Genomic DNA, 22,898 nt, shown 5'->3' on the forward strand with positions numbered 1-22,898 from the left:
AGGCGGGGGAAATACCCCCTCGTCCAGCTCCGTTCACCGCACCCGTGGGCCACCTAACAATGTTTCGGGGCCCACGCTGCTTCCGGGCATCCAAGATTAATCCTTTAAATCCACGCTCCCCAGAATGTACCTTAGCGCAGGCGGGGGAGTCCCCCCAGGCTGACCACATTTGGTGCTTACCCCCATCTACCCCGGGGCTTGTCCCTCACTGTTCACCTTGCTTCAAGTCGATCTTCTCTTCTTGGTCTACAGTGTAAGCCCCAGAGCTTTCGGTGACTATTCCCACCCTCCCGACCTCCGCTATTCCTAAGCTGTAAGGCTCTGGAGACCGCGGCGTCCGACTCAGAGCTGTGCCGCCCTGTTTCAACCAGTTCACTGCACCCGCCCTGCCTCCGAGAGCCCTCAGCCCTCCGCCCCCCGGGACGAGCACCGAGCCCGGCCTTCTGGTACCCCCGGCCGGCAGCTAGCGGGCCCGGAGCAGGCACCCTGCCACAGCTGCCCAGCGCCCAGCCGGAGCCGAGATAACGGAGGACCGTGGCCTAGGCTGTCAGGCTGAAAAAAAAAAAAAAGAAAAAGAAAAAATCCCTCCCGATACAGAAGCGACATTCTTCCAACATAATTATTTTCGCCCTAGGCTGAAATCACTAAGCATGATTCCGTGATATTGCAAAATGTAACCCCTACTTGTTGGCTTTCATAATCTGTCTTCCCCTTAGAGTGATACAATAGAACAAAAGCAAACAAACAAAACCACTAAATTCGTTGAGAGAGGGCATGGCTCCGTGACCCAGCCCTGTGACCACGGCCTAAGACTGTGCTACCCAATACGGTAGCCACTGGCTGCATGTGGCTATTTAAACTTCAAATATATTTTAAAATACAGTTCCTGAGTCAAACTAGCCACGTTTCATATGCTCAACAGCCACAAGAGGCTACACCAGACGGTACAAACGTAGCGTATCTCCATCACTGCAAATACTCTACTGAACGGTGCAGGTCAAAGCCACTCTTTGATCGTTCAATCATCCTACAAGCCTCAGTTTCTTCTTTTTTTTTTGTAAGATTATATTTACTTATTCATGATAGATGTAGACAGAGAGAGAGAGAGAGAGAGGCAGAGACACAGGCAGAGGGAGAAGCAGGCTCCATGCAGGGAGCCTGACGTGGGACTCGATCCCGGGACTCCAGGATCACGCCCTGGGCCAAAGGCAGGTGCTAAACCGCTGCGCCACCCAGGGATCCCCCTCAGTTTCTTCTTGTGTTAAATGGGAACGATACCTGCCTTTCCAAGTTGCTGTAAGATTTAGATAAGGTGAGAAATCTGAATGTCCTTAGTAGTTTAGCACAGCTCTACACACTGTGATTGTGTAGTCACCTACACATACGTGTAATACAGAATAAGAGTCCAACAACCGTCAATAATGGGGGCAACGGGAGTTACTATCAATCAGAATAAAGAAATTCTATCTCAGGCTGGGTGAATGCTGCCCAGGAAGGGCGGGGGTGGGTCAGGCCATCTCAGGAATGCTGCATTCAGGAGGAAGGCAGATCAGGTGAAGCAGGTCCAGAGGAGTCTGGAAAACAGTGGGGGAAGGAGCCCGGGATTCCTCAGCTGGGGGGAAAGGACTCAGCAGGAGCAAGAGGAGAATTCATCTTGAAACAAAGGATTGTCTTAGAAAGGGGGTGTGGATCTTGGGCAGCTGCAGAGATGATCAAGAGGGGGGCTGAATTCATACTAAGGAAAATATTTACTATTCAGTTGTCGCCAGCGGCAATGCTGCCTTATGGAGAAGAGGGCCTGTGCTCCCAGAAAGCGGGATCCAAGGCAGTGGTTCTCATATTTGTGCATCAGGTCACCTAGGGAACTGGAGGAAATTGAGCTGCTTTGGTCCCACCTCCAGGGCTCCTGGTCCAGTAGGCGTGGGGGGAGCCCACAGTCTTGGCCTCTCACTAGCGTCCGGGTGATGCCCTTGATGGTGCCCGTCTGAGACCACTCTTTGGGGGCCCCGACTGCAATGCAAGCCGGAAGAACCCATCGGTGACTGTGGAGCGGGGGCTCTTGGAACCAAGTGGGAGTTGGACTTTGCTGCTCTCGGAGCCAAGCCTTCAGGACAGCGCTGCAAGGACACCCAGTGGGTCGGGCATCGTAGACAGCACGGACGTCCAACCCGACGAAACACAGAAGGCAGAGTCCCACAGGTCTCCTGGCAGGTACACCCTGCGTAGCCACCTCGAGCAAACCACTTTCTTGCACTTTTGCTATTTACACAAACGACGAGTGTAGCCACCTGGCAACGCCGCGTGCCCTGAAGGGACCAGCCTGTGCAAAGACGTTCCGTATGCCACAGTCTCCCGCGGCCGGCTCCAAACCAAATCACCAGAGAGGGGCTTTCTGGGTGGCAAGGGCAGCCTGACCCAAGAGGGTGGCACCCAATTTCAGTGTTCTGGCCAGCAAGGAGACTAAGAGGAGGGGCTTCCATCGCTTGCCTATGCAAGGCGACTGCCACGTGGCCGGACAAAACACAGGTCACAGCTTGCCCCTACCCTCGGCAAAAACAGACCCTGCACCCAAAGACCTGTGCCTGGAGTTTTTGATAGTTTGATTCATCATAGCCAACCCTGAAAAGGACCCAGATGAACGTCACCTTGCAAGTGGATAAACAAGTCGTGGCACATCCCCCAGGGGCGTACTGGATAATGACAGAAAGGAGTAATGGTTGGACACAAGAGGGATGGATCTCAAAACCCGGTGCTCAGTGCACCAAGCCAGACACAGAAGACAGCGCATTACATGGTGTCGTTGATATGAAACCTTGGGGAAGACAGATCTGATCTAAGCGATGTAAAGCAGATCAATCCCCAGACGTGGTCCTGACTCCAATCTTCTGGAGTGATGGAGCGTTCTAGATCCTGATTGCCGCACGGTTCCCCAGGCGTATACACTCGGCCGTACACTGGAACTGTGCGCATCTCAAGTATACTGCACAAAGTTAATCCCTTAAAAACAAAAATAAATGGGCGTCGTCTGCCTCTCTGGGTTCATCTTGTTTTATACTGGGCTTAAAAGTGGTGTCCCTGACGGCCTCTGAGAGGAGACTGGGTGGCCAGGGACAGGCGTGGGAAAGAGATCTTCAAGTGTTTACCATTCTGTACTTTTAAACTTTTGAACTGCGAGGCGGCATTAGCGATTTCTTAAAATAAGTAAAATTTAAAAATAAGAAAAAAGAATTTTAGAAACATGTTCTTTGTTGGTTAGGATGAGGAAGACGCAGCCCTAAGGCTCTTGGGCCATTACTCATTCTATTTCAGGTTGTAGAAATCCTGCTTCTTGAGACAGCACTAGGTGCGGTCTGTGTTTTATCAAACTCCTTGGAGCTGTGCGTGGATGCCATTTTTTTTTTTTTAGCATTATTTAGTATTCTAGCATTTTTCATAAAATATATCATAGATAAGAACACAGGCACACGGAGTGTTAAAGTAATCAGAACTCAGGACGCCTGGATGGGTCAGTCGGTTAAGCGTCTGCCTCCGGCTCAGGTCTTGACCCCCGGGTCCTGGGATCGAGCGTCACATCGGGCTCCCTGCTCCGCGGGGAGCCTGCTTCTCCCTCTCTCTCTGACTCCCTCTCTCCATCTGTCTTTCAGGAATAAATAAAGTCTTTAAAAAATAATAAACAGAACTTGAATGTTATGTAACTATCACCTGAGTCAAAACATAGAACACTGCCTGCACCCCAGAACTTTCCACGTGCCCCTCCACGGTCATACTTTCCCACTCCTCCCAGGAATAAACAGTCTCTTGATTTTAGGGATAAGAATCTCTTTCTAGGGGCACCTGGGTGGCTCAGTCAGTCAAGCATCCAACTCTGGATTTCTGCTCAGGTCATGATCTCGGGGTTTTGGGATCGAGGCCCATGTTGGGCTCTGCGCTGAGCGCGGAGCCTGCTTACGATTCTCTCTCTCTCTCTCCCTCCGCCCCTCTCCCACCTTTCCTTCCATCTCTTAAAAAATAAATGTCTTTCTAATCTCCTATGTGTATACCCCTAATCAAGACTGTTTAGTTTTACAAATTCTAAAACTTAAAAGACTGGATCATTCTACACATATCATGTGCTTCTTTTGCCCAAAGCTACGTCTGTAAAATTCACCTATGGCGTTGCCTATAGCTGCAGTTTATTTTCACTGTGATATAGTATTTTATGGTAGGAATGCATGTACCACAATTTACTCACCCATTAAAAGATTCATGGACACTTGGACTTTTTTTGGTCCATTGCCTATTTAAAAAAAAAAAAAGTCCAAACACACAGTCTGACATTCAAGGTGACCATACTACCCCCAAATATGAGACCTGGCCAGTGCCATCTCCCTACTTTTCTCTACCAACCACTACCCGATTGTACCTGTTAAGTATATTGGTCAAAATATTATGAACAATTTCTTATGCCTGGAATGCTGCTGGCCTTCCATCAGACCTTTCCAACTCATTCCTGTCCATCAGGGTCTCGTTGAAGCACAATTGCCGTATGAAGGCCCCACAATTTCTCCATTCACTATGCTGTCAATCCCCCAAAACCTCACCAAATGAATGATGCTTTCTGTTTCCGCCCCCACACTTACTTCATGCAGCCTTGTTATACCCATTAGCTACGGCTGCGTCTCAGATTTTGTGCTAATATACAGCACTAACATCTTACAGATAAAAGGCGGGTAAAAAACGTTAGAGCTTTTGAGCTCCAACTCAAGATCTTGAAAGCTACTGCTTGTATCAGGCACTAAATCATTCAAAAACATTTAAAAAGTTACTTTCCACAAAAACGCAATCACACCAACTAAAGAAAAAAAAATCACTTTTACCTAAGACAAGATTTGAGTTCCTCATATTTCTAACACAATCTTTTTTTCTCATAAAAAAGGTAGAGTTTTGGGATCCCTGGGTGGCGCAGCGGTTTGGCGCCTGCCTTTGGCCCAGGGCGCGATCCTGGAGACCCGGGATCGAATCCCACATCGGGCTCCCTGCATGGAGCCTGCTTCTCCCTCTGCCTGTGTCTCTGCCTCCCTCTCTCTCTCTCTGTGTGTGACTATCATAAATAAATAAATAAATAAATAAATAAATAAATAAAATTAAAAAAAAAAACAAAAAAAAAACTAAACATTAAAAAAAAAGGTAGAGTTTTAAAGTCTCTGGGACTTTAAATGCTAGAGCTTCACTTAAGATCACTTGATAAGAAGCACACTATTTAAAGAAAATGATGACCTTGAAAATTGTTTTAATCCCAAAAGCCGGGGGGTGGGGGGGGGATGTAAAAAAACCTAACATTTTAATGGAATTAATGGGTCAGAAATGACAATTAATAAGTATTTCAGTTGTTAATATAAAAGGAGCTCCCACAAATCAATAGGAAAAAAAGCTCAATGGCACAACTACAAATATGGACAAAGTTATTTATAAATAGACAATAATCCAAAGAAAAGATAATTATAACGGCTCTTGAACCTAAGAAAAAATTGTCCAATGCCAGAGAAATGCAAATTAAAACCAAATTTGGATACCCTTCTTCACCTGATATGCAAGATCAGAAAGTTTGGTAAAACACTGTTAGCAAGAGGATAGAGAAACAGGCAGTCACACACATTGCTGGCTGGAATGCAGATGTGTGGAACTCTAAGGAAATCCTATAATGATAACCATCAAAATTACGCATGAACAGGGGCACATGGGGGGCTCGGTCGGGTAAGCACCCGACTCTGGATTCCAGCTCAGGTCACGATCTCAGGGTCCTGGGATCCAGCTCAAGAGGGCTCCCTGCAGGGAGTCTCGCTCTCCCTCTGCCCTTTCCCCTGCTCACATGCTCTCTCTCTCTCAAATAAATAAATCAATTGCACAAAAAAAAAAAAAAAATCACACGTACACATTGTCTTGGACCCAATAACCCCACTTCTGGGAATCTATCCTACAGAAATGCTTAATATATGCAAGATAACGCATGTCCAAGGCCATTAGCTGTAACACTGAAATAGCAGAAGTTCGGAAAATAATTTGTGACATCCTTATGATGGAATTCTATGCAGCTGAAAAAGAACAAGGAAGTAATTGCCAAGACATACAAGAACCGGAATAGCCCAAAGAGTATCCCACAACGTGTGTAGAATATTGCCTATTTTTGAAAATGGACACAAGCTGGAAAGATGCAGAGGAAAGTAGTAACATTGCTTGTCTTTGGGAGAAAACTGGGTGGCCAGAGACCGGCTCGGAAAGAGATCTTCCAAGCGTGCATCATTGTGTAGCTTTCAACGTTTGAATTCTTGAGGCTATTCACTGTTTCTTAAGGATATAAATGCAATTTAAAACGAAGAGAATTTAAAAACATGTTCCTCGCTGGTAAAATGAGGGGAACACAGCCCTCGGATGATTGGACTGTGCTCGCCTAATGCGGTTCGTCCTCCCTGTTTGAGGGCTCCCAGAACTTCAGAACAGGCTAAAGAAACCTGGAATAAACACTCGCAGCACAGCTAAGGTGTCCAGCGAACTCGCATTCCGGGCCGCGGTAAGACACAGCTCACCCGCAGAGGAGACCCAGACTAACCCACATCAGCAGAGAAAAGCCTCGAGTTGCTCCAGCTCACCCGGAAGACGGCAGCTGTGCGGGTTCTGTGCGCTTCACTTCCTGACTTTAAGGTCAATAAACCTGCTCCTGTACCCAGGGGTCCCCGCCAAGCCCCGCAGGTCGTGCCCGCGCCCGGGCGGCTGATGCTCATCCGGGCCGCGGCTGCAGAGCCGGCCTCGCTGCACCCGCGGGCTCCGAGCTGACCACAGGCCGCGGCCCTCCGCCCTGCGCCCTCCGCCCTGCGCCCTCCGCCCTGCGCCCTCCGCCCTGCGCCCTCCGCCCTCCGCCCTCCGCGGGGAAGGCCGCTTTCTGCAGCGCAGACCTGCTGATCACGGGGCTTTCCCGGACACCTCCTGTGGCCCCCACCTCGTGCCTCACCTGCGAGCCAGGCTGCGTTCCGCCCCGAGCACGCACCTGGGCAGGGGGCAGGGGGCAGGGGGCAGGGGGCAGGGGGCAGGGGCAGGGGGCCGCGGGCGCTGTACCGAGGTCACCTGTTTGCCTCGGTTGGCCCGCAGGGAGCCGTCAACCCAGCCCTCCCGGGGATGCCAAAGCACCGTGCGGCGCCCCGGAGCCTGTGGCCGAGCCGGTCGGGGTGCGAGCCGGGGTGCAGGGGCCGGCGGAGCTCGCGGGCGCGGTGTGGGCAAGCGGGCGACGCCCGAGCTCCCGAGCAGGTCAGGCGCCTGGGCCCGCAGGGGGGGGGGGCACCGGAGGACGGCAACTGTGCACGGGGGGTGGACGGGGCAACTGTGCACGGGGGGGGGGTGGACGGGGCAACTGTGCACGGGGGGGGGGGGGGGTGGACGGGGCAACTGTGCACGGGGGGGGGACGGGGCAACTGTGCACGGGGGGGGACGGGGCAACTGTGCACGGGGGAGGGACGGGGCAACTGTGCACGGGGGGGGGGGGACGGGGCAACCGTGCACGGGGGGGGGTGGGGTGGACGGGGCAACTGTGCACGGGGGGGGGGCGGCGGCAACTGTGCACGGGGGGGGGACGGGGCAACTGTGCACGGTGGGGGGGTGGACGGGGCAACTGTGCACGGGGGGGGGGGTGGACGGGGCAACTGTGCACGGGGGGGGGACGGGGCAACTGTGCACGGGGGGGGGACGGGGCAACTGTGCACGGGGGAGGGACGGGGCAACTGTGCACGGGGGGGGGGGACGGGGCAACCGTGCACGGGGGGGGGTGGGGTGGACGGGGCAACTGTGCACGGGGGGGGGGCGGCGGCAACTGTGCACGGGGGGGGGACGGGGCAACTGTGCACGGGGGGGGGGTGGACGGGGCAACTGTGCACGGGGGGGGGGGACGGGGCAACTGTGCAGGGGGGGGGACGGGGCAACTGTGCACGGGGGGGGGACGGGGCAACCGTGCACGGGGGGGGGGTGGACGGGGCAACTGTGCACGGGGGGGGGGGGGGGACGGGGCAACTGTGCACGGGGGGCGGGACGGGGCAACCGTGCACGGGGGGGGGGCGGCGGCAACTGTGCACGGGGGGGGACGGGGCAACTGTGCACGGGGGGGGGGGGCCGGGGCAACCGTGCACGGGGGGGGGCGGCGGCAACTGTGCACGGGGGGGCGGACGGGGCAACCGTGCACGGGGGGGGGACGGGGCAACCGTGCGCCCGGAGGGGGGGGACGGGGCAAGCGTGCACGGGGGGGGGGACGGGGCAAGCGTGCACCCGAGGCCCAAGGCGGGGCCGGGCGGACGCCGCCCGCGGGCCCGGGGCCGCCCCCCGCGCCCCAAGGTCACCCGCGCCCCGGCGCCCGCCGCGCTCACCAGAACAGCAGGTTGGCCGCCAGGAAGCCGAGCAGGCTGCGCCGCGGCCTCTTCCAGCTCAGCAGCTCGTCGGCGCGGCCGCCCAGCCACAGCCCCGGCTCCCCGAGCAGCCAGCTCACCGCGGCCGCCACCCCGCCCGCCGCCTCCGGCACCTGCAGCCCCGCGCCCGCCGCGCGCTCCTCGGGGGCGGCCCGGGGCGGCGGCGGGGCCCGCGGCGCCTGCTCTCCGGCCGCGGGAGCCGGGCATCCCTCCGCGCCGAGCTCCGCGGGCGCCGGGCTCGCCATCTTCGCGGGCGGCCGGGCTCGGGCTCGGGCTCGGGCTCGGGCTCGGGCTCGGGCACGCGCGCCTGCGGTCGGCGCCGGGAGGGCGGCGGGTCCCCGCGCGGGGCGCGCACCGTGGGGCGCCGGCGGCCGGGGGCCTGGTGACGTCAGCCCCGCGGCGGCGGAGGGGCGGGCCGGGGCGCTCCCGGGAAGTGGGTGTGGCCAAGACCGCGCGAGGCGGGGCGAGGAGTCAGCGGAGGGGGCGCGGCGCTCCCGGGAAGCGGGTGTGGCCAAGTCCGCACGGGGCGGGCGTCGGCGAAGGGGCGGGGCTCCCGGGAAGTGGGTGTAGTCAGGTCCGCACAGGGCGGGCGTCGCCGAAGGGGCGGGGCTCCTGGGAAGTGGGCGTGGCGGCGGAGGAGGGGGCGGGGCTCCCGGGAAGTGGGCGTGGTCAAGTCCGCACGGGGCGGGCGTCGGTGAAGGGGCGGGGCTCCTGTAAGTGGGCGTGGCCAAGTCCGCACGGGGCGGGACGTCGGCGAAGGGGGCGAGGGTCCTGGGAAGTGGGTGTGGCCAAGTCCGCACGGGGCGGGGCGTCGGCGAAGGGGGCGGGGCTCCTGGGAAGTGGGTGTGGTCAGGTCCGCACGGGGCGGGCGTCGGCGAAGGGGCGGGGCTCCCGGGAAGTGGGTGTAGTCAGGTCCGCACAGGGCGGGCGTCGCCGAAGGGGCGGGGCTCCTGGGAAGTGGGCGTGGCGGCGGAGGAGGGGGTTGGGGCTCCCGGGAAGTGGGCGTGGTCAAGTCCGCACGGGGCGGGCGTCGGCGAAGGGGCGGGGCTCCTGTAAGTGGGCGTGGCCAAGTCCGCACGGGGCGGGACGTCGGCGAAGGGGGCGAGGGTCCTGGGAAGTGGGTGTGGCCAAGTCCGCACGGGGCGGGGCGTCGGCGAAGGGGGCGGGGCTCCTGGGAAGTGGGTGTGGTCAGGTCCGCACGGGGCAGGCGTCGGCGAAGGGGCGGGGCTCCCGGGAAGTGGGCGTGGCCAAGTCCGCACGGGGCGGGGCGTCGGCGAAGGGGGCGGGGCTCCTGGGAAGTGGGTGTGGTCAGGTCCGCACGGGGCGGGCGTCGGCGAAGGGGCGGGGCTCCTGGGAAGTGGGCGTGGCCAAGTCCGCACGGGGCGGGGCGGCGGCGGAGGGGCGGGGCCTGCGGTCCTGCCTGGGCGTCTGCGCAGCCAGGGGAGCGCAGAGGGTGGCGCGGCACCGGGGAGAAGAGAGCAAGCGGCGGAGGCCACAGGCGGCCCTGGGCCCTGGGCGGGGCGGGGGACAGGCGGGCAGCTCGCACGTGGCGGCCCGGACCCGGGAGCCCTGGCCCGAGGCCCCGACGCTGAGGCCCGGACCCGGACCGGAGGCCCTGATGCGGGAGCCTGGACGGGGAGGCCCGGACTTGGAGGCCGGGACGCAGGAACCTGGACCTGGAGGCCCCGACGCTGAGGCCCATGTGGAGGCCCTAACGCGGGAGGCTGGACGGGGAGGCCCTGACGCAGAGGCCCAGATCCGGACACGGAGGCCCAGACTGGAAGCCTGGACCCGGAGGCCGGGACGTGGGAACGGAGACGGGGAGGCCCCAACGCAGAAGCCTCCACGCAGAGGCCCAGACCTGGACGCGGGAGCCTGGACCCGGAGGCTCCAATGCTGATGCCCGCACCAGAATGCGGGGGCCTGGACATGGGAGCCAGGAGGTGGTGGCCCCAACGCGGAGGCCCAGACCCGGATGTGGAGGCCCAGACTGGGAGCCTGGATGGGGAGGCCCCGACACTGAGGCCCACACCCAGACGCGGAGGCCTGGACGCAGTATCCGGGTCGGGGAGGCCCCAACATGGAGGCCCGGACCCGGACACAGAGGCCCCAACGCAGGAGGCTGGACGGGGAGGCCCAGAAGTGGAGGCCCAGACCCGGACACAGAGGCCGGGACTGGGAGCCCGGACCCGGAGGCCCAGATGCGGGAGCCTAGATGGGGAGGCCCTGATGCGGAGACCCCAATGTGGAGGCCTGGACCCGGACCTGGGAGCCTGAACCTGGAGGCCCCGAAGCTGAGGCCCACACCTGGATGCGTAGGCCCGGACTGGGAGCCCGGACCTGGAGGCCCAGACACGGGAGCCTGGACGGGGAGGCCCCCACGCGGAGGCCCAGACCTGGACAGAGGCCTGGACTGGGAGCCCGGACCTGGAGGCCCAGACACGGGAGCCTGGACGGGGAGGCCCCCATGTGGAGGCCCAGACCTGGACACAGAAGCCTGGACTGGGAGCCCGGACGCGGGAGCCGGTACATGAGCCCGAAGCTCGGCAGCGAGGAGGGGGCGACGGAGAAGCCGCTGCCGCAGGGCCTCCACGGCCCCGTGTGTGCACGAGTGCGGGGGAAGCCATAGGGACTGCACTGACCCTGGTCACTGCGTTTTGCGCAGCCTCGGCCTTGACCCCGGGGGCGTCCATGGCGCCGAGTGCCTGCCCCGTCCACCCACCGGGAGCCCGTGTCGCGGTGCAGGGCTGGCTGCGGAGCAGGGACCGCCTTCTGCCCGGGGCACCCCAGGGATGCTTGCCTGCGTGGCCTGTCCACACCTCGTGGCACACACGCCCCAATGCGCCCGCGTGCCTGCTGCAGGTGTGCGCCCTCGGCCGCGCTGGTGGCTTATGGGGACCTGTTCGAGTTCCCTTGGGGTGTGCTGAGCCCCGGGGAAAGGCTTCCGCCCTCAGGAAGCCCCAGGCCGCGGGGGCTCAGCAGGTGCCCCCCACTGCCGGGCCTGGGAGCCTTAACTCCCATCACCCAGGTTAGGGAAGAAGAGGCAGAGCCGGGTTTCGGGCCGATTCGTGACAATGGCATCGGCCGAATCTCGAGGAGGAGGGAGGCGAGGTGGTGGTTTCTGCCCGGAGACGAGGAGGAGGAGGTGCACCGCGGGTACAGAGTTCCTGGGGGCGTTGCCGCCCGCCGGGGCCTTGAAGGACGATCCACTAGCGGGGGGCAGTCTGGGTGCTTTCCTGCAAGCGCAGGGGGCTCCGCGAGCCCCACTTGCCCTTGAGGACAATCTGACCACCGAGTCAAGTGGCCAGGGACGCCCTGAAAAAGCATCGTGGAAACAATTCACGTATTTTTTTCCAGAAAATAAAGACTCGCCTCTGCGGGGATGTAGGCCCTGCCGCACAAGCTCCCGTGTCAGCTGGCCTTGGGGGGGGGGGTTGGGCGCGGCCGGGTGGTGACATCCTGCCATCTCCCCTACACTGCAGCTGGAGGGCACCGGAGACCAGGGACCCGGTCATCCCCATCGACCAAACAGCGTGGACGTGGACGTGCTGCTGGAAACACGGCTGCAAGACTCTCCGAGTTCCTTCGTCTCCCCGAGTTCTAATTGCCGTCGTCGGGGTCTGTGGAAGCGGTGGACGGTGCGGACAAGAAGGCACGTAGAGGCTAAACTTTTGTCACCGCGCGTGTTTTGTGCAGCAGGTTTGTCTCTGTAGGGGACGTGGTCTCCTCGGTCCTACCCACCCGTAGCAGGTGGCCCGCGCGGGGCCACTCGCTCTTCTCTTCTAAAGGAGCTGGGAAGCGTGCAAGGGGCGGGAAGAGAACGAGTGATTGGCTCTCACTGCAGGGGGCCACGCAGGCAGGCGGCCCTGGACGGCATGGAGGCGCCCCGACAGCGCGTCTGTTTTGTCTTAATCCTGCAGTAGGGCCGTGACCCGAGTGGAGCGGCGCGCGTAGAGGTTTGGGGCTGACGGTTTCACCGTCTGCTCTCACCATCGCCTCTACTCCTTGTTCCTCATCTTCCTTCATCTCCCCGCCACTGCGCAGGAGCACTGGAGAGGACTGCGGCCCGGCCCGGAGAAGCAGGAACCTCGGCCACAGCGGCGCCGCCCGGACGGCCCGAGGCCCGGTCGCGCTTTCCAAGGCCCAGCTCGCCGGAGGGGAGGGGCGCGTCTGCCCTGGGTCCCCGGTGGGCGCCCGGGGTCGGAACGTCCCACCCGCAGTCGCCTGCGCCTGCCGAGCGTGGGGTCAGGGGTGCTCAGCACCGACGAGCAACCGCGCACCTCAGCTGATATCACACAACGGGGGTGGTTAAGGCCGCAGGGTGGTGATGGCGACCTGAGGTCCTACTGCACCTGGAGGGTCTCCCGGAAAGGGACTAGCCTCCTCGTGCACGCGCACACAGCAAGGACAGCTCGGGGCGTTTTTTTTTTTTTTTAATATTTTATTTATTCATGAGACACAGAGAGAGGCAGAGACACAGGCAGAGGGAGCAGCAGGCTCCCTGCAGGGACTCAAGCCCAGGACCCGGGGTCACGCCCTGGGCCACAGGCAGGGGCCCCAGGACCCTAACCTCCATCCGTCCCCACTGGGCCAGCACCTGCAGCCACCTGAGTGGGGCAGCCTGTGCCCTGGTGCTACTTTGGAGGAGGTCGCCCAGAGGACGTGACTGCAGGTGCACCCACAGCGAGACCTGGGCAAATGCAGGCTCCCCCCGCCCCCACCTGTCCTCGGAGGGTAGGGTTTTGTCACACCTTCCCATGGTAGGAGCCGTCTCAAGGACGCGGCCCCAAAGGGTGCTGTTGCTTACGGCCTCTGTATGACCTTTAAGGTTCTGCGGACAGGTGTGGGGATCTTGCCCAAGACAAGCCTCGTCGGTTAGGTTCCTGCGTGTTCGGCCTGCACCTGCCACCTGCCACCTGCCACCGGGCGGCCTGCCTCCTCCCCCGTCCTTGCTGTCCCTGTGGGGCGGGGCTGTTCAGGGTTGACCTGGGAAGCTCCCAGAGCTGGGAACCACCACCCTGGCCTGCAGCCTCTCACTTGGCACCCCCAAGCCCCTTGGTCCTGGTTCCGTCCCTTTGCAATTTTGTATCACTCATTCCTCGTTTCTTTGTTTACGGGCCATTACACACTCATTAGAGGCCACTCGTGGGCTCCCAGTAAGGTGGGCTGGGCGCCCAGGTACGGGCAGGGAGCCCAAGGAAGTGAGGTGGGGGGACTGGGGTTAGCCTGGAGGAGGACGAAACCAGCCTGGCCCAGAGAGGGGAGCGGGGACAGGCCCGGCCTGGGGAGGGGAGCAGGGACAGGCCCAAAGCTTGAGGACAGAGTGGGGCCAGCCCTCAGAAGGGCCCCCTCCGTGTGCTGCTAAGGACTTTGAGCTTGGGGGTCCGTGGGGGGCTCGCAGCACGAGGGTGTTTCAGAAAGCTGTGTGGCCCGTGGGTGACACAGGCCGGGCAGGGCCTCGGGCAGCACCTTCTTGTTCACTGAGGCGAGCTGAGGGGGGCGGGGGGCCTGCCCATGCACAGGTCTGTGGGGTCCCGGCGAGCCCGGATCCGGGCGGAGGGTGGGACCTGAGAGGCCGGGGTGGGTTCCCAGCACTGGCCCGAGCGGTGGCCTGCGAGCGACCCAGGACATGGGGGGGAGGTGTAGGAGCTCGAGCTCCAGCCGGGGTGTCCTCTGGGCTAGAACCAGACCCGTGGGACGCCGTGACACGTCCACATGCGCCTTCAAGACGTGTGCTCCGCTCGTCACCTGTGACCACCTTCAGTCCATTAGGAATCAGGCACTAACGCTGGCGACCCCGTGGCAGGGCTGGTGGGCGAGGTGGCCTGGGTCATGGGGACCCTGTGGCCCGCGCGCGAGTGGGCCCAGCTGGGCGTTCAGCGTGCACCAGGGGGTGTTCGTGGGGACCGGAAGCTGCTCGGGACGTGTGTTCCATGAAGCAACCGAGGAACCGTGAGGCACGTGTACCCTGCGCCGGGGCGGTGGCCCTGCTGCGGCGGGTTCCCCGGGAGGCCCCGGCCCCTGCTGGTCTCCAGCACCTAGAGGCAGCGCGCTCCGCGGAGGAGGCTGGCCCGGAGGGGACCGAGGGACCGGATTCCCCATCCGCCCTGCGGGCAGGATAAGCCGCCCACTCGCTCACATCATCGGGGCCCAGGGTGCTCTGACAACGTAAGAGGACGCCTCCTTGTGAGCGATGGGACGTGCGGTATGGAGGGCGACAAGCCCGACGCAGCTGCAGCCGTGTGCCCTCAAGAGGAAGTGTCGCACGTAGAGAGGCAAACGGGGAGGGAGCCGCGCGGCAAGGTGGCAGGTGGCGGGCGTCAGTGGGGGGGTGGCCGCCGTTCCTTGCACTTTTCTTTCAACTTTCTTGTGGGTTTGAAAATTGTCAAAAGAAAAAACAAATGTGTTTTAGAAGACCGAGAAAATAGGAAATCGAGAAAGTTCTTATAGTTTTTGTTTTTAAGAAGAGCATCCCCTCCTTCCTCCTTTTCCTCAAGACTGTGACCTTCAGTGATTCGTTCCTTCCATCAAGTCCTGCCGGACTTAAAATCACTGGGGCAACCCCGAGTGTGGGAATGCAAGGACGGCTGGCGTGGTGCCGCGGCGGGACGGCGCTGCCTTTGCCTCCAGAGAACCGGAGCTCTTCTATTTATTTACTTATGTATTTATTTACTTATTTATTTAATTTTATATTTTATTTTATTTTACTTATTTTTTTTGAGCTCTTCTTTAATTCGGTCTTCTGTCAAGCAAGAGCCGAGGTGCCAGGTCCCAATTCTGGGCACTGGGTCCTTGTCCTGCGTGCAGCGTCCTAGGAGAGGCACCGTGAGTGACACGACAACGAACAGCGGTATGAGGTATGATTTCTGCCTTCAAAGGGCTTAAACTCTAACACGCGCAGGTCGACTCAGCAGACACGTTTTTAAGCGACGGTAATGAGCTAAGCAGAAGCCGGGATCCGGGCTGCAGTTACTGTTATTAGTGCGTACTAGTGTCCCTTGTTGTTCACGGTCGCTGCTGTCGAAGAGCCTGTCTTTGAGACGTACACACACGCACATTAGTTCCAAGACAATAAGACTAATGGAAGGATCTCGATCGCTGTCTGACTATTACGACCAGACATCCTGGGACAGCTGAAGAACAAGGGGCTCGTCTGACCTCGAGCTTGCAGAAAAGGCTGGAATATTCTCAAGACAAATGGAGAGACACTTCCAAGTAACCAGCACACGGTGTGCAAAAGCAGGCGCCTGGGCGGCTCGGGCAGGGAAGCTGCCGACTCTTGATTTCGGCTCAGGCCACGATCTCGGGGTCGTGGGATCGAGCCCCGTGTCGGGCGCCGCGCTGAGCGTGGAGCCTGCTGAAGATTCTCTCCTCTGCCTCCGCCTCTGCCCACTCCCACTCCCCCAGCTCTCTCGTGCACATGCACGCTTCAAATTAAAAAAAAAAAAAACATCTTAAAATGTGCAAAAGCACGAAGGCACGAAATGAGCGTGTATGGAGCCGCACAGGTGCTCGGGGGAGCTGAACCTGGGAGCTGCAGCGTGAGAGCTGGAGCTGGGAAGACGGAGCTTGTCGAGAGCAGCTGCCCTGCTATGCTGAGGCGTTTGCACTGATTGGAGATGGGGGCGGGTGGTGTCACGGTCAGACTCCTGGAAAGGCCCCCGGGTGGCGGGGAGCACGCGGTGGGAGGAGACGCGGCAGGAGACTGGTTCACAGACCTTGTGATAGTCCGGGCGGGAGATGCTAGGTCTACACCAACACAAGGGACACGGAGCAGAGAAAGGGGGGGCACAGCAGGCATTTCATGTCCTGCCCCAGCAGCATTTGGCGACTAGATGGATGCTGGGGAAAGGGGGACGGGGGATCGTCAAAGATAACCCCGTATTGGGGCTGTCCAGACACACAGAGCCAATGGGGCGTGCGTGTGTGTGTGTGTGTGCGCGCGCGTGTGCATGCGTGTTGTCTAAAGCTGGGGAGGATGGATTCCAACAATCAGCTCCTGCTGTTGTGCACACAGGCAAGCCCAAGGCCTCCTGGGTTGGCTCAGGGGCTGGAAATCCAGGCAGGAGCTGACGTTGAAGTTTTGAGTCTGGAGACACAATTCCTGCCCCCGCTCAAGGGGCTTCAGGCTTTTCTGTTAAAGCCTTCAACTGAGTGGATGAGGCCCACCCATACTATGGTGGCTAATGTGCTTTTCTCAGTCTCCTGATTTAAATGTTAATCACATCTAAAAAATAACTTCACGGCAATATCTAGATGGGTATTTGACCCACCTGCCCCCCCCAAAAAACCCCGAAAATGGGCACCTTAACCTAGCCGGAGTGACACATAAAATTCAGTGTCATCACAACCCATTGTGTCATTGCTAAAATATGAAACAGGAGAAGAGCTGGGGACAAATTTAGAGGAAAAGACCCCATCAATTTAGAAGGTGTTGAATTTCAGTTGGTCACATCGAGTGGTCAACTGGAAGACGGGAGACCAATTTTTTTTATTTTTTTTAAAGATTTTCTTTTTAGGTAATCTCTCTTCCCAACGTGAGGTGTGGACTTAAAGTCCTCAGATCAGGAGTCACATGCTCGGTGGGCTGGGCCAGCCCGGCACCCCGTGGAGATGGAGCCCTCCAACGGGCCACACGTGGGGACTCGTGTGGACGCCGTGGGACCAGACAAAGCCGTTCCAGGGGACGCAGCCGCTGTGGGCTGGGTGCCTCTGCGGGCCGGGGTGCCAGGGTGCCGGGGCGCAGCGTGCTCGGGGTGACCATGCCGTCGTCACACAGCTCCCCGTTTACAGGGCTCGGCAGACCGCGAGCGATGGGCATCCACACGCAGCTTCGGGCCGGCCGCCTACCACGTCCCGCTGTGCAGGACGTACGGTCCCAGGCTCGGCAGCCCGGCGCCTCACGGGCCGATGGGGAGAGAGGCCGGGATGGCCCGTGTCAGGGCCCCGGGTGCCGCCGGGCTCGCTCGGCACCGGCCACCGGTCGGGCGGTCACTGTCCAGGCCGCGGGCTGCGCACCAGCTCCCTGGGTGGCCCGCGGCCCGCCGGCAGGTGCACACGCGGACTGCGGGCCTCTGCTGAGCCGTTTCCCCGGCCCTGGGGGCCTGCACCCACGCCCGGCGGGGACCTACCGGGGCGGGCAGAGGAGCCGAACCCACACGGAGGGCCGGGCTCGGAGGCCGGGGGACGCGTGGCCCACGCAGAGCAGGTGCAGGGAGGCCGCCGGCCGGTGAGGCCCCGGAGCCCAGGGCACACACGGCGGCAGCACCAGCGGGGTCCCCGAGCCGAGGCAGCCGGCGGTGCCCACGTTCAGGGCCGGAGCGGGCAGGCCGGGGACTGGCGGCAGAGCCGCCGCTGCAGGCCTCGCTGTGGACCCCGGGGAGGTCCACACCAGGGCTCAGCTAAAAGACGCTTCTGGGCGCCGATGCCGACGCAGACGGGGCGGGAGCAGGCCGACGAGGGATGGCGGCCTCGCCCCTGCGCCGTGTGCCGACCCCGCCCCCCCCGCGCCGTGTGCCCCGTGTCCCCCCCCACCCCGCCCCTGCCCCGTGTCCCCCGCCCCCGCCCCCGCGCCGTGTCCCCCGAGCCCCAGCGCCTACGCGGACGGCCCAGGCCCCGGGGCCCCGCCGCTCACCGCGCCCCCAGCCAGGCCCCAAGCGGCGCGACACCGTCCCGGTCCCTTTGCGAACCCCGCGGAGCCGGACAGTTCAGTGAATACGTCCACGCGGGCCGCTCGGGGTCGGTGAGGTCGCTGCGGCCGCCTCGCCCGGATGCAGACGCCTGCTCGGTTCCCTCAGCGGCATTAAACGCACCCACGGGCCCGCGGGCCCTCGGACGGACCCACGGACTCCCGGACGGACTCACAGACTCTTGAACGGACCCACGGACCCTCGGACCCTCGGACGGACCCACGGACTCCCGGACGGACTCAGACTCTTGAACGGACCCACGGACCCTCGGACGGACCCACGGACTCCCGGACGGACTCACAGACTCTTGAACGGACCCACGGACTCTTGGACGGACCCACGGACTCCCGGACGGACTCACAGACTCTTGAACGGACCCTCGGACGGACCCACGGACTCCCGGACGGACTCACAGACTCTTGAACGGACCCACGGACTCTTGGACGGACCCACGGACTCCCGGACGGACTCACAGACTCTTGAACGGACCCTCGGACGGACCCACGGACTCCCGGACGGACTCACAGACTCTTGAACGGACCCACGGACTCTTGGACGGACCCACGGACTCCCGGACGGACTCACAGACTCTTGAACGGACCCACGGACCCTCGGACGGACCCACGGACTCCTGGACCGCTGCGGTCCGAGCCCCGGAGCGGCGCAGGCCCTGGGCTCCCCGCGTGTCCCGCGGGCGTCGGGCGCCCCCTGCAGCCCAGCTCCCGCCCCGCAGACGCTCCGGGCCGAGCCGCTCCCCCTGCAGGGCCCGGACCGCGGGGAGCCGCCCCCCCCCCAGGGCGGCCTCCCGTCCTGCACAGGCCCTCGCGGGGCACGGACACGCCTCCACTGGGAAGCCCTCCACGGCTGCGGCCTCCCGGGGGCCACCGGGGCTTCACGTCGGCCCGGCGGGAGCGCGGACACCCGGTGGGAGGCGCCGACCCACGGGGGCGCTGGCGGGGCGCGCGGGCGGGGCCGGGGCGGGGCCTGCGGGGCGGGGCCGGGGCCGGAACGGACGGAGGGACGGACGGAGGGACGGAGGGACAGAGGGAGGGACGGACGGAGGGAGGGACGGACGGAGGGAGGGAGGGCGGGACGGACGGACGGAGGGAGGGAGGGAGGGACGGACGGACGGACGGAGGGAGGGACGGAGGGAGGGCGGACGGACGGACGGACGGAGGGACGGGTGGCGGGGCCAGTGCGCGCGGAGGGAGGGGAGCAGGTGGGCGCAGAGCCCTGAGCACGAGGGGCCGCGGGGACGGTGGCTCGGGTCTCCCGTGGGCGCCCGCCGCGCCCCTCTGACCCGGTTATTTCTACATAAAACCTCCAAATAGGGCGAAGCCTCGGCCGAAGGCCCAGGTGTGCAGACCCACGCCCGGGCCCGCCGCGCCGCGGGAGACGCTGCGCCTGCGCCTCGGCCTCGGCCTCCAAGCGGGTCCCAGGCCCCCCCCAGCTGGGCCCCTTCCTGCTCCTCCTGCGCGTCTGTCACCCGCAGCCACGCCCTGTCGGCGGCCCCTGCCTTCAGGGACCTTCCGGACCCGAGGGGCAGGGCTGCGTCCAGGGCGGCGGGGACCAGCTGCGGCCCTGCCCGAGCCCAGCGGGCTCTTGCGTCCGTCCACACCGCCGGCCTGGGCATCCTCCACGGGAGCAGGGGGCAGGCACGTGTAGGGCCACGACTCCACAAGGAGACACGTTCTGGGGTGAGACCATGAGACCTGAACACGGCAAGGCCTTCGTTCCGGATTCCGCGGGATCCTGCCAGCGGCCCCTCCCTGGCGTCCTGCTGCGTGTCTGAAGGAGCAGTTGGTGTCTGCGCGCCGAGCCCCGGTGCTCAGCTTAGGGAACGCGCAGCGACCACAAAACCCAAACCCCACGAGGTGTCGGACTCACCCCCATCAAGAAAACACACTGCACGACGGCTGGGATCCTTTATTGTCAGACTGTGCTGGAGCCAGCGAACAAGGATTTCTCGTGCGATCCCGGAGAGATAAGGCAATTGTTTTTCTTTGTGGGCAGACTTAGTTGGCCTGAGTCTTTACAACTTTTCCATATAAAAATAAAAGTCCAGGACCAGATTACTTTTCCTCTGGTCATAAACGCTGATTTATTTACAGGCACTGTGTCAGATTACCATCATAACCTTGGGATAAAATGTTATTTTCTTAAAGTCTCGGCATTTATAGGGTCAGGGTTGAGATTTGCTCGCGCGTCACCCGCCTGGAGAAGGCAGCTTTCTCCACCCGACCCAGCACGGCTACGTGGTCATTAGCCACCTGGAGCGACACCAACTGACCTTCAAAGAAACGGTTTTTAACTTAAATCTTTCAGGAACTAAAGCTTCCAAAATGACTTCCAATGGTTCTAAAGACGGCGTCGGAGTCAGAGTGGTTATAAATACAGTTCCTTGCGTGGGCCACCTGTCTGTCCCCAATACAGCGGACACAGGGCGCAGACCTTGCTACACGTAAAACAAAACAGGGTCAACTGTGGCTCCCGAAGTACAGCAAAGACAGGGAAAGCCAGGACTCTGGTCTGTTAATAAACCCCCTCACAAAGTCACAACCGAAGAGCAAAACTCTCAACTATTAAAATATACAGACAGTTTACACCATTGCACATCCTCTTCCCTTTGCTTTTAATGCTCATGAGACGATTAAAGTGATGAGTTTGTGAACACATGCATGCGGGGCAAGCACACAGACGTGAAAGAGGAAAGAGAAAAAAGTTAATATACGTCCACGAGGAAGGCTGCCAGCAGCGCTCCAACGAAACTGTCCTGTCCCCTTGTGCTCCCTCTGTTCCCCCCTCGCCGCCCCCTCACCTTCCTCAAAGCGGGGAAATCGGGTGGGAGGTTAGTGCAGAATCGAGGGGTCGACACCCCCCTCCCAGGCTACGTGTCCCCTGAGTCACCCGGGGGTGCTTCCCTTCAGTAGCACAGCTAAGGCACTTCTGGCTGCTTTGGCGGCAGCGGGGGCGGGGGGTCCTCTCTATTTTAAGGCATGTGTCATCTAAGAGTAGTAAAGCTTTCGAAACTGGGCTGTTAAGGTTGACAGCTTAATACGGGATCACGGAAACGGACGGGGCGGAAGGACCCTCGGAGAACCCTGCCCGGGCAAGGGGCTTCCAGGTGCCCTGGCTCTGAGGCAGCGGTGGCGGAGGCCAGGAGCGGCGCGTCCAGACACGAAGACACGGCGGCTGCGGCGGCCTTCACCTGGAGCTGCCCTGGCTGCTCACGGAGCGCGATGTGCTGTAGCGTTTCTTCACGATCATGCTGATGTAGGCTTTCATGAGCTTGGCCACGTCCACCACCTGCCCGGGGAAGCAGAGTCAGCACGCGGTCGGAGTCCCCGCCAGGGCCCCGTGCCAGGGCCACCTGCCTGCCCGAGTCCAGGACCGAGAGCTTGGCGGCCCTCAACTGTTGCTCCAAGCGTGGCTTTTCTGAATACAGTGTGCACGCCCGGTGGCTCTTGCACCCGGCCGAGGGCTCCAGCCTATCGCGGGCGCTGCGATCACCAGCCCCACTTAATACTGGCTGGTGCACATGGGGTCCCCACCGTCCACACGCCGGGGGCAGCTGCTCCCGGGACGCCAGCGCTGCCCCTCCCTGGGGCCTGCACCCCTGCCCCTTCAGGGACCCTGCCTTCCGCATGCCTCCTCCCTCCTGACCTCACCCCACGTCTGTTGGCAAAGTCACGGTCATTCGGTCAGGCACAACCAAAGACCCCCAGGGTGGCTCCCTCGTGTTGCCGGGCGCCCCCCGAGTCTGGCAGCCGGTGCCTGGGACCCTCTGGTCAAGGCCCGGATGCCTGCCTGTCACTGCTCAGCCCGCCAGCCTCACCCCTCCTGCATGGTGGCCCCGGCCCCACTCCGTGATGACAGCAGCATCCACCTGTGCCTGCCAGCAGCTCCGAGTGGAGCCCTCGATCGGCTTCCTGATGGGCCGTCATGAGGACACCCTACACCTCCAGAGGCTGTGACTCCGTAGACCAGAGTCAGCGGCGCCCGGGGTGGCTGCCCCCGCTCCTGCCAGGTGGCGCCCTCACTGGCACAAGGCTGTCTCGCCCCACTGCACACATCTTCCACGTGCCTCGGTTCCCTTCCTCCAACGAGTGAGACCCGCTGGTAAAGCGGAACCAGGCTTCTCGGCCCCAAGAGTAGAGAAGACCCTTGGGGTGATCCCGCTTGGGCCTCAGGAGCCTCAGCGGGGAGGGGCCGCCGTGCTGAGCTTTCACGTGTGTTAAAGCAGAACAGATGCCCAGAAACGGGGCATTGCTCTGGTCCCTTGTCAGGGCCACAGGGGGTTCCCTCGGGTCGCTCCTTACCTCACTGGTTTCAAAGAGCAGCTCCCTCTCGTCGACCACGATCTTGTACGTGTTTGCCAGCGGCGCCCCGAAAGACAGGATGTGCTCGTACTGGAAGACCTCTAACGGCCTGCCCTCCCCACGCTTGTACACGGAGACTGCGTCGGCGCTGACGCCCAGCCAGAGGTCCTGGGGGAAGCCGCCTTCCCTGCACTGGGGACGAGCGGGACACAAGGGGCAGCAAGAAACAGAGAACGGGGAGGTGGAGTCAGGCCCTCCATGCGGAAGGCCAGGCGCACCCATGTGTGTCCTGTGCCGGGGACGGATGGAGGGCGTGGGCTCCCTCCTGGGATGGGCTGGCGGGTTTCTGACTAGGTTTCCCTAATGCCCGAGGTGGGTCGACCAGCCGGTGACTCCTAACATCGCACCTGTGGAGTCCTTCCTCTACGCATCATCCAGGGAGCTCCCGGAGACGCCGGGCCAGGGAG

The 22,898-nt window shown here is 61.6% G+C and overlaps 3 protein-coding genes across 5 annotated transcripts in view; 1 reads left to right on the forward strand and 2 right to left on the reverse strand.

The window, feature by feature from the left end:
* RETREG1 (reticulophagy regulator 1) overlaps positions 1-8,668 on the reverse strand; it is a 119,083-nt gene extending 110,415 nt beyond the window's left edge. Inside the window, exon 1 of one of the 2 annotated variants that reach the window (XM_041749480.1) lies at positions 8,385-8,668. In XM_041749480.1, coding sequence (XP_041605414.1) covers positions 8,385-8,668 — 284 coding nt within the window. Of the gene's footprint in view, positions 1-6,626; positions 6,793-8,384 lie in introns of those variants that run through there. The other variant, XM_041749482.1, reaches the window with a different exon arrangement.
* On the forward strand, positions 5,179-19,136 carry LOC121487596 (proline-rich protein 2-like). The gene is made up of 2 exons (XM_041749486.1): positions 5,179-6,678; positions 11,906-19,136. Exon 2 carries the CDS (start codon positions 16,999-17,001, stop codon positions 18,295-18,297), a length of 1,299 nt encoding a protein of 432 aa, XP_041605420.1. The 5' UTR covers positions 5,179-6,678; positions 11,906-16,998; the 3' UTR covers positions 18,298-19,136.
* Positions 19,137-20,023: 887 nt separating this feature from the next.
* The window catches only part of MYO10 (myosin X), a 194,132-nt gene continuing 191,257 nt past the window's right edge, over positions 20,024-22,898 (reverse strand). For both annotated transcript variants that reach the window (XM_041749479.1, XM_041749478.1), the window contains exons 40-41: positions 22,432-22,623; positions 20,024-21,418 (exon numbers count right to left, since the gene is read on the reverse strand). In XM_041749479.1, the coding sequence (XP_041605413.1) occupies positions 21,317-21,418; positions 22,432-22,623 (294 nt within the window). In that variant the 3' untranslated portion in view covers positions 20,024-21,316. The remainder of the gene's footprint in view (positions 21,419-22,431; positions 22,624-22,898) is intronic.

The sequence above is a fragment of the Vulpes lagopus genome, chromosome 3, assembly GCF_018345385.1.
Source record: "Vulpes lagopus strain Blue_001 chromosome 3, ASM1834538v1, whole genome shotgun sequence".
In the NCBI taxonomy this organism is placed as follows: domain Eukaryota; kingdom Metazoa; phylum Chordata; class Mammalia; order Carnivora; family Canidae; genus Vulpes; species Vulpes lagopus.

Bases quoted from the DNA above. Each gene is read 5' to 3' on its own strand.
- LOC121487596 (XM_041749486.1), top strand. From the start codon at position 16,999: ATGCTCGGTGGGCTGGGCCAGCCCGGCACCCCGTGGAGATGGAGCCCT.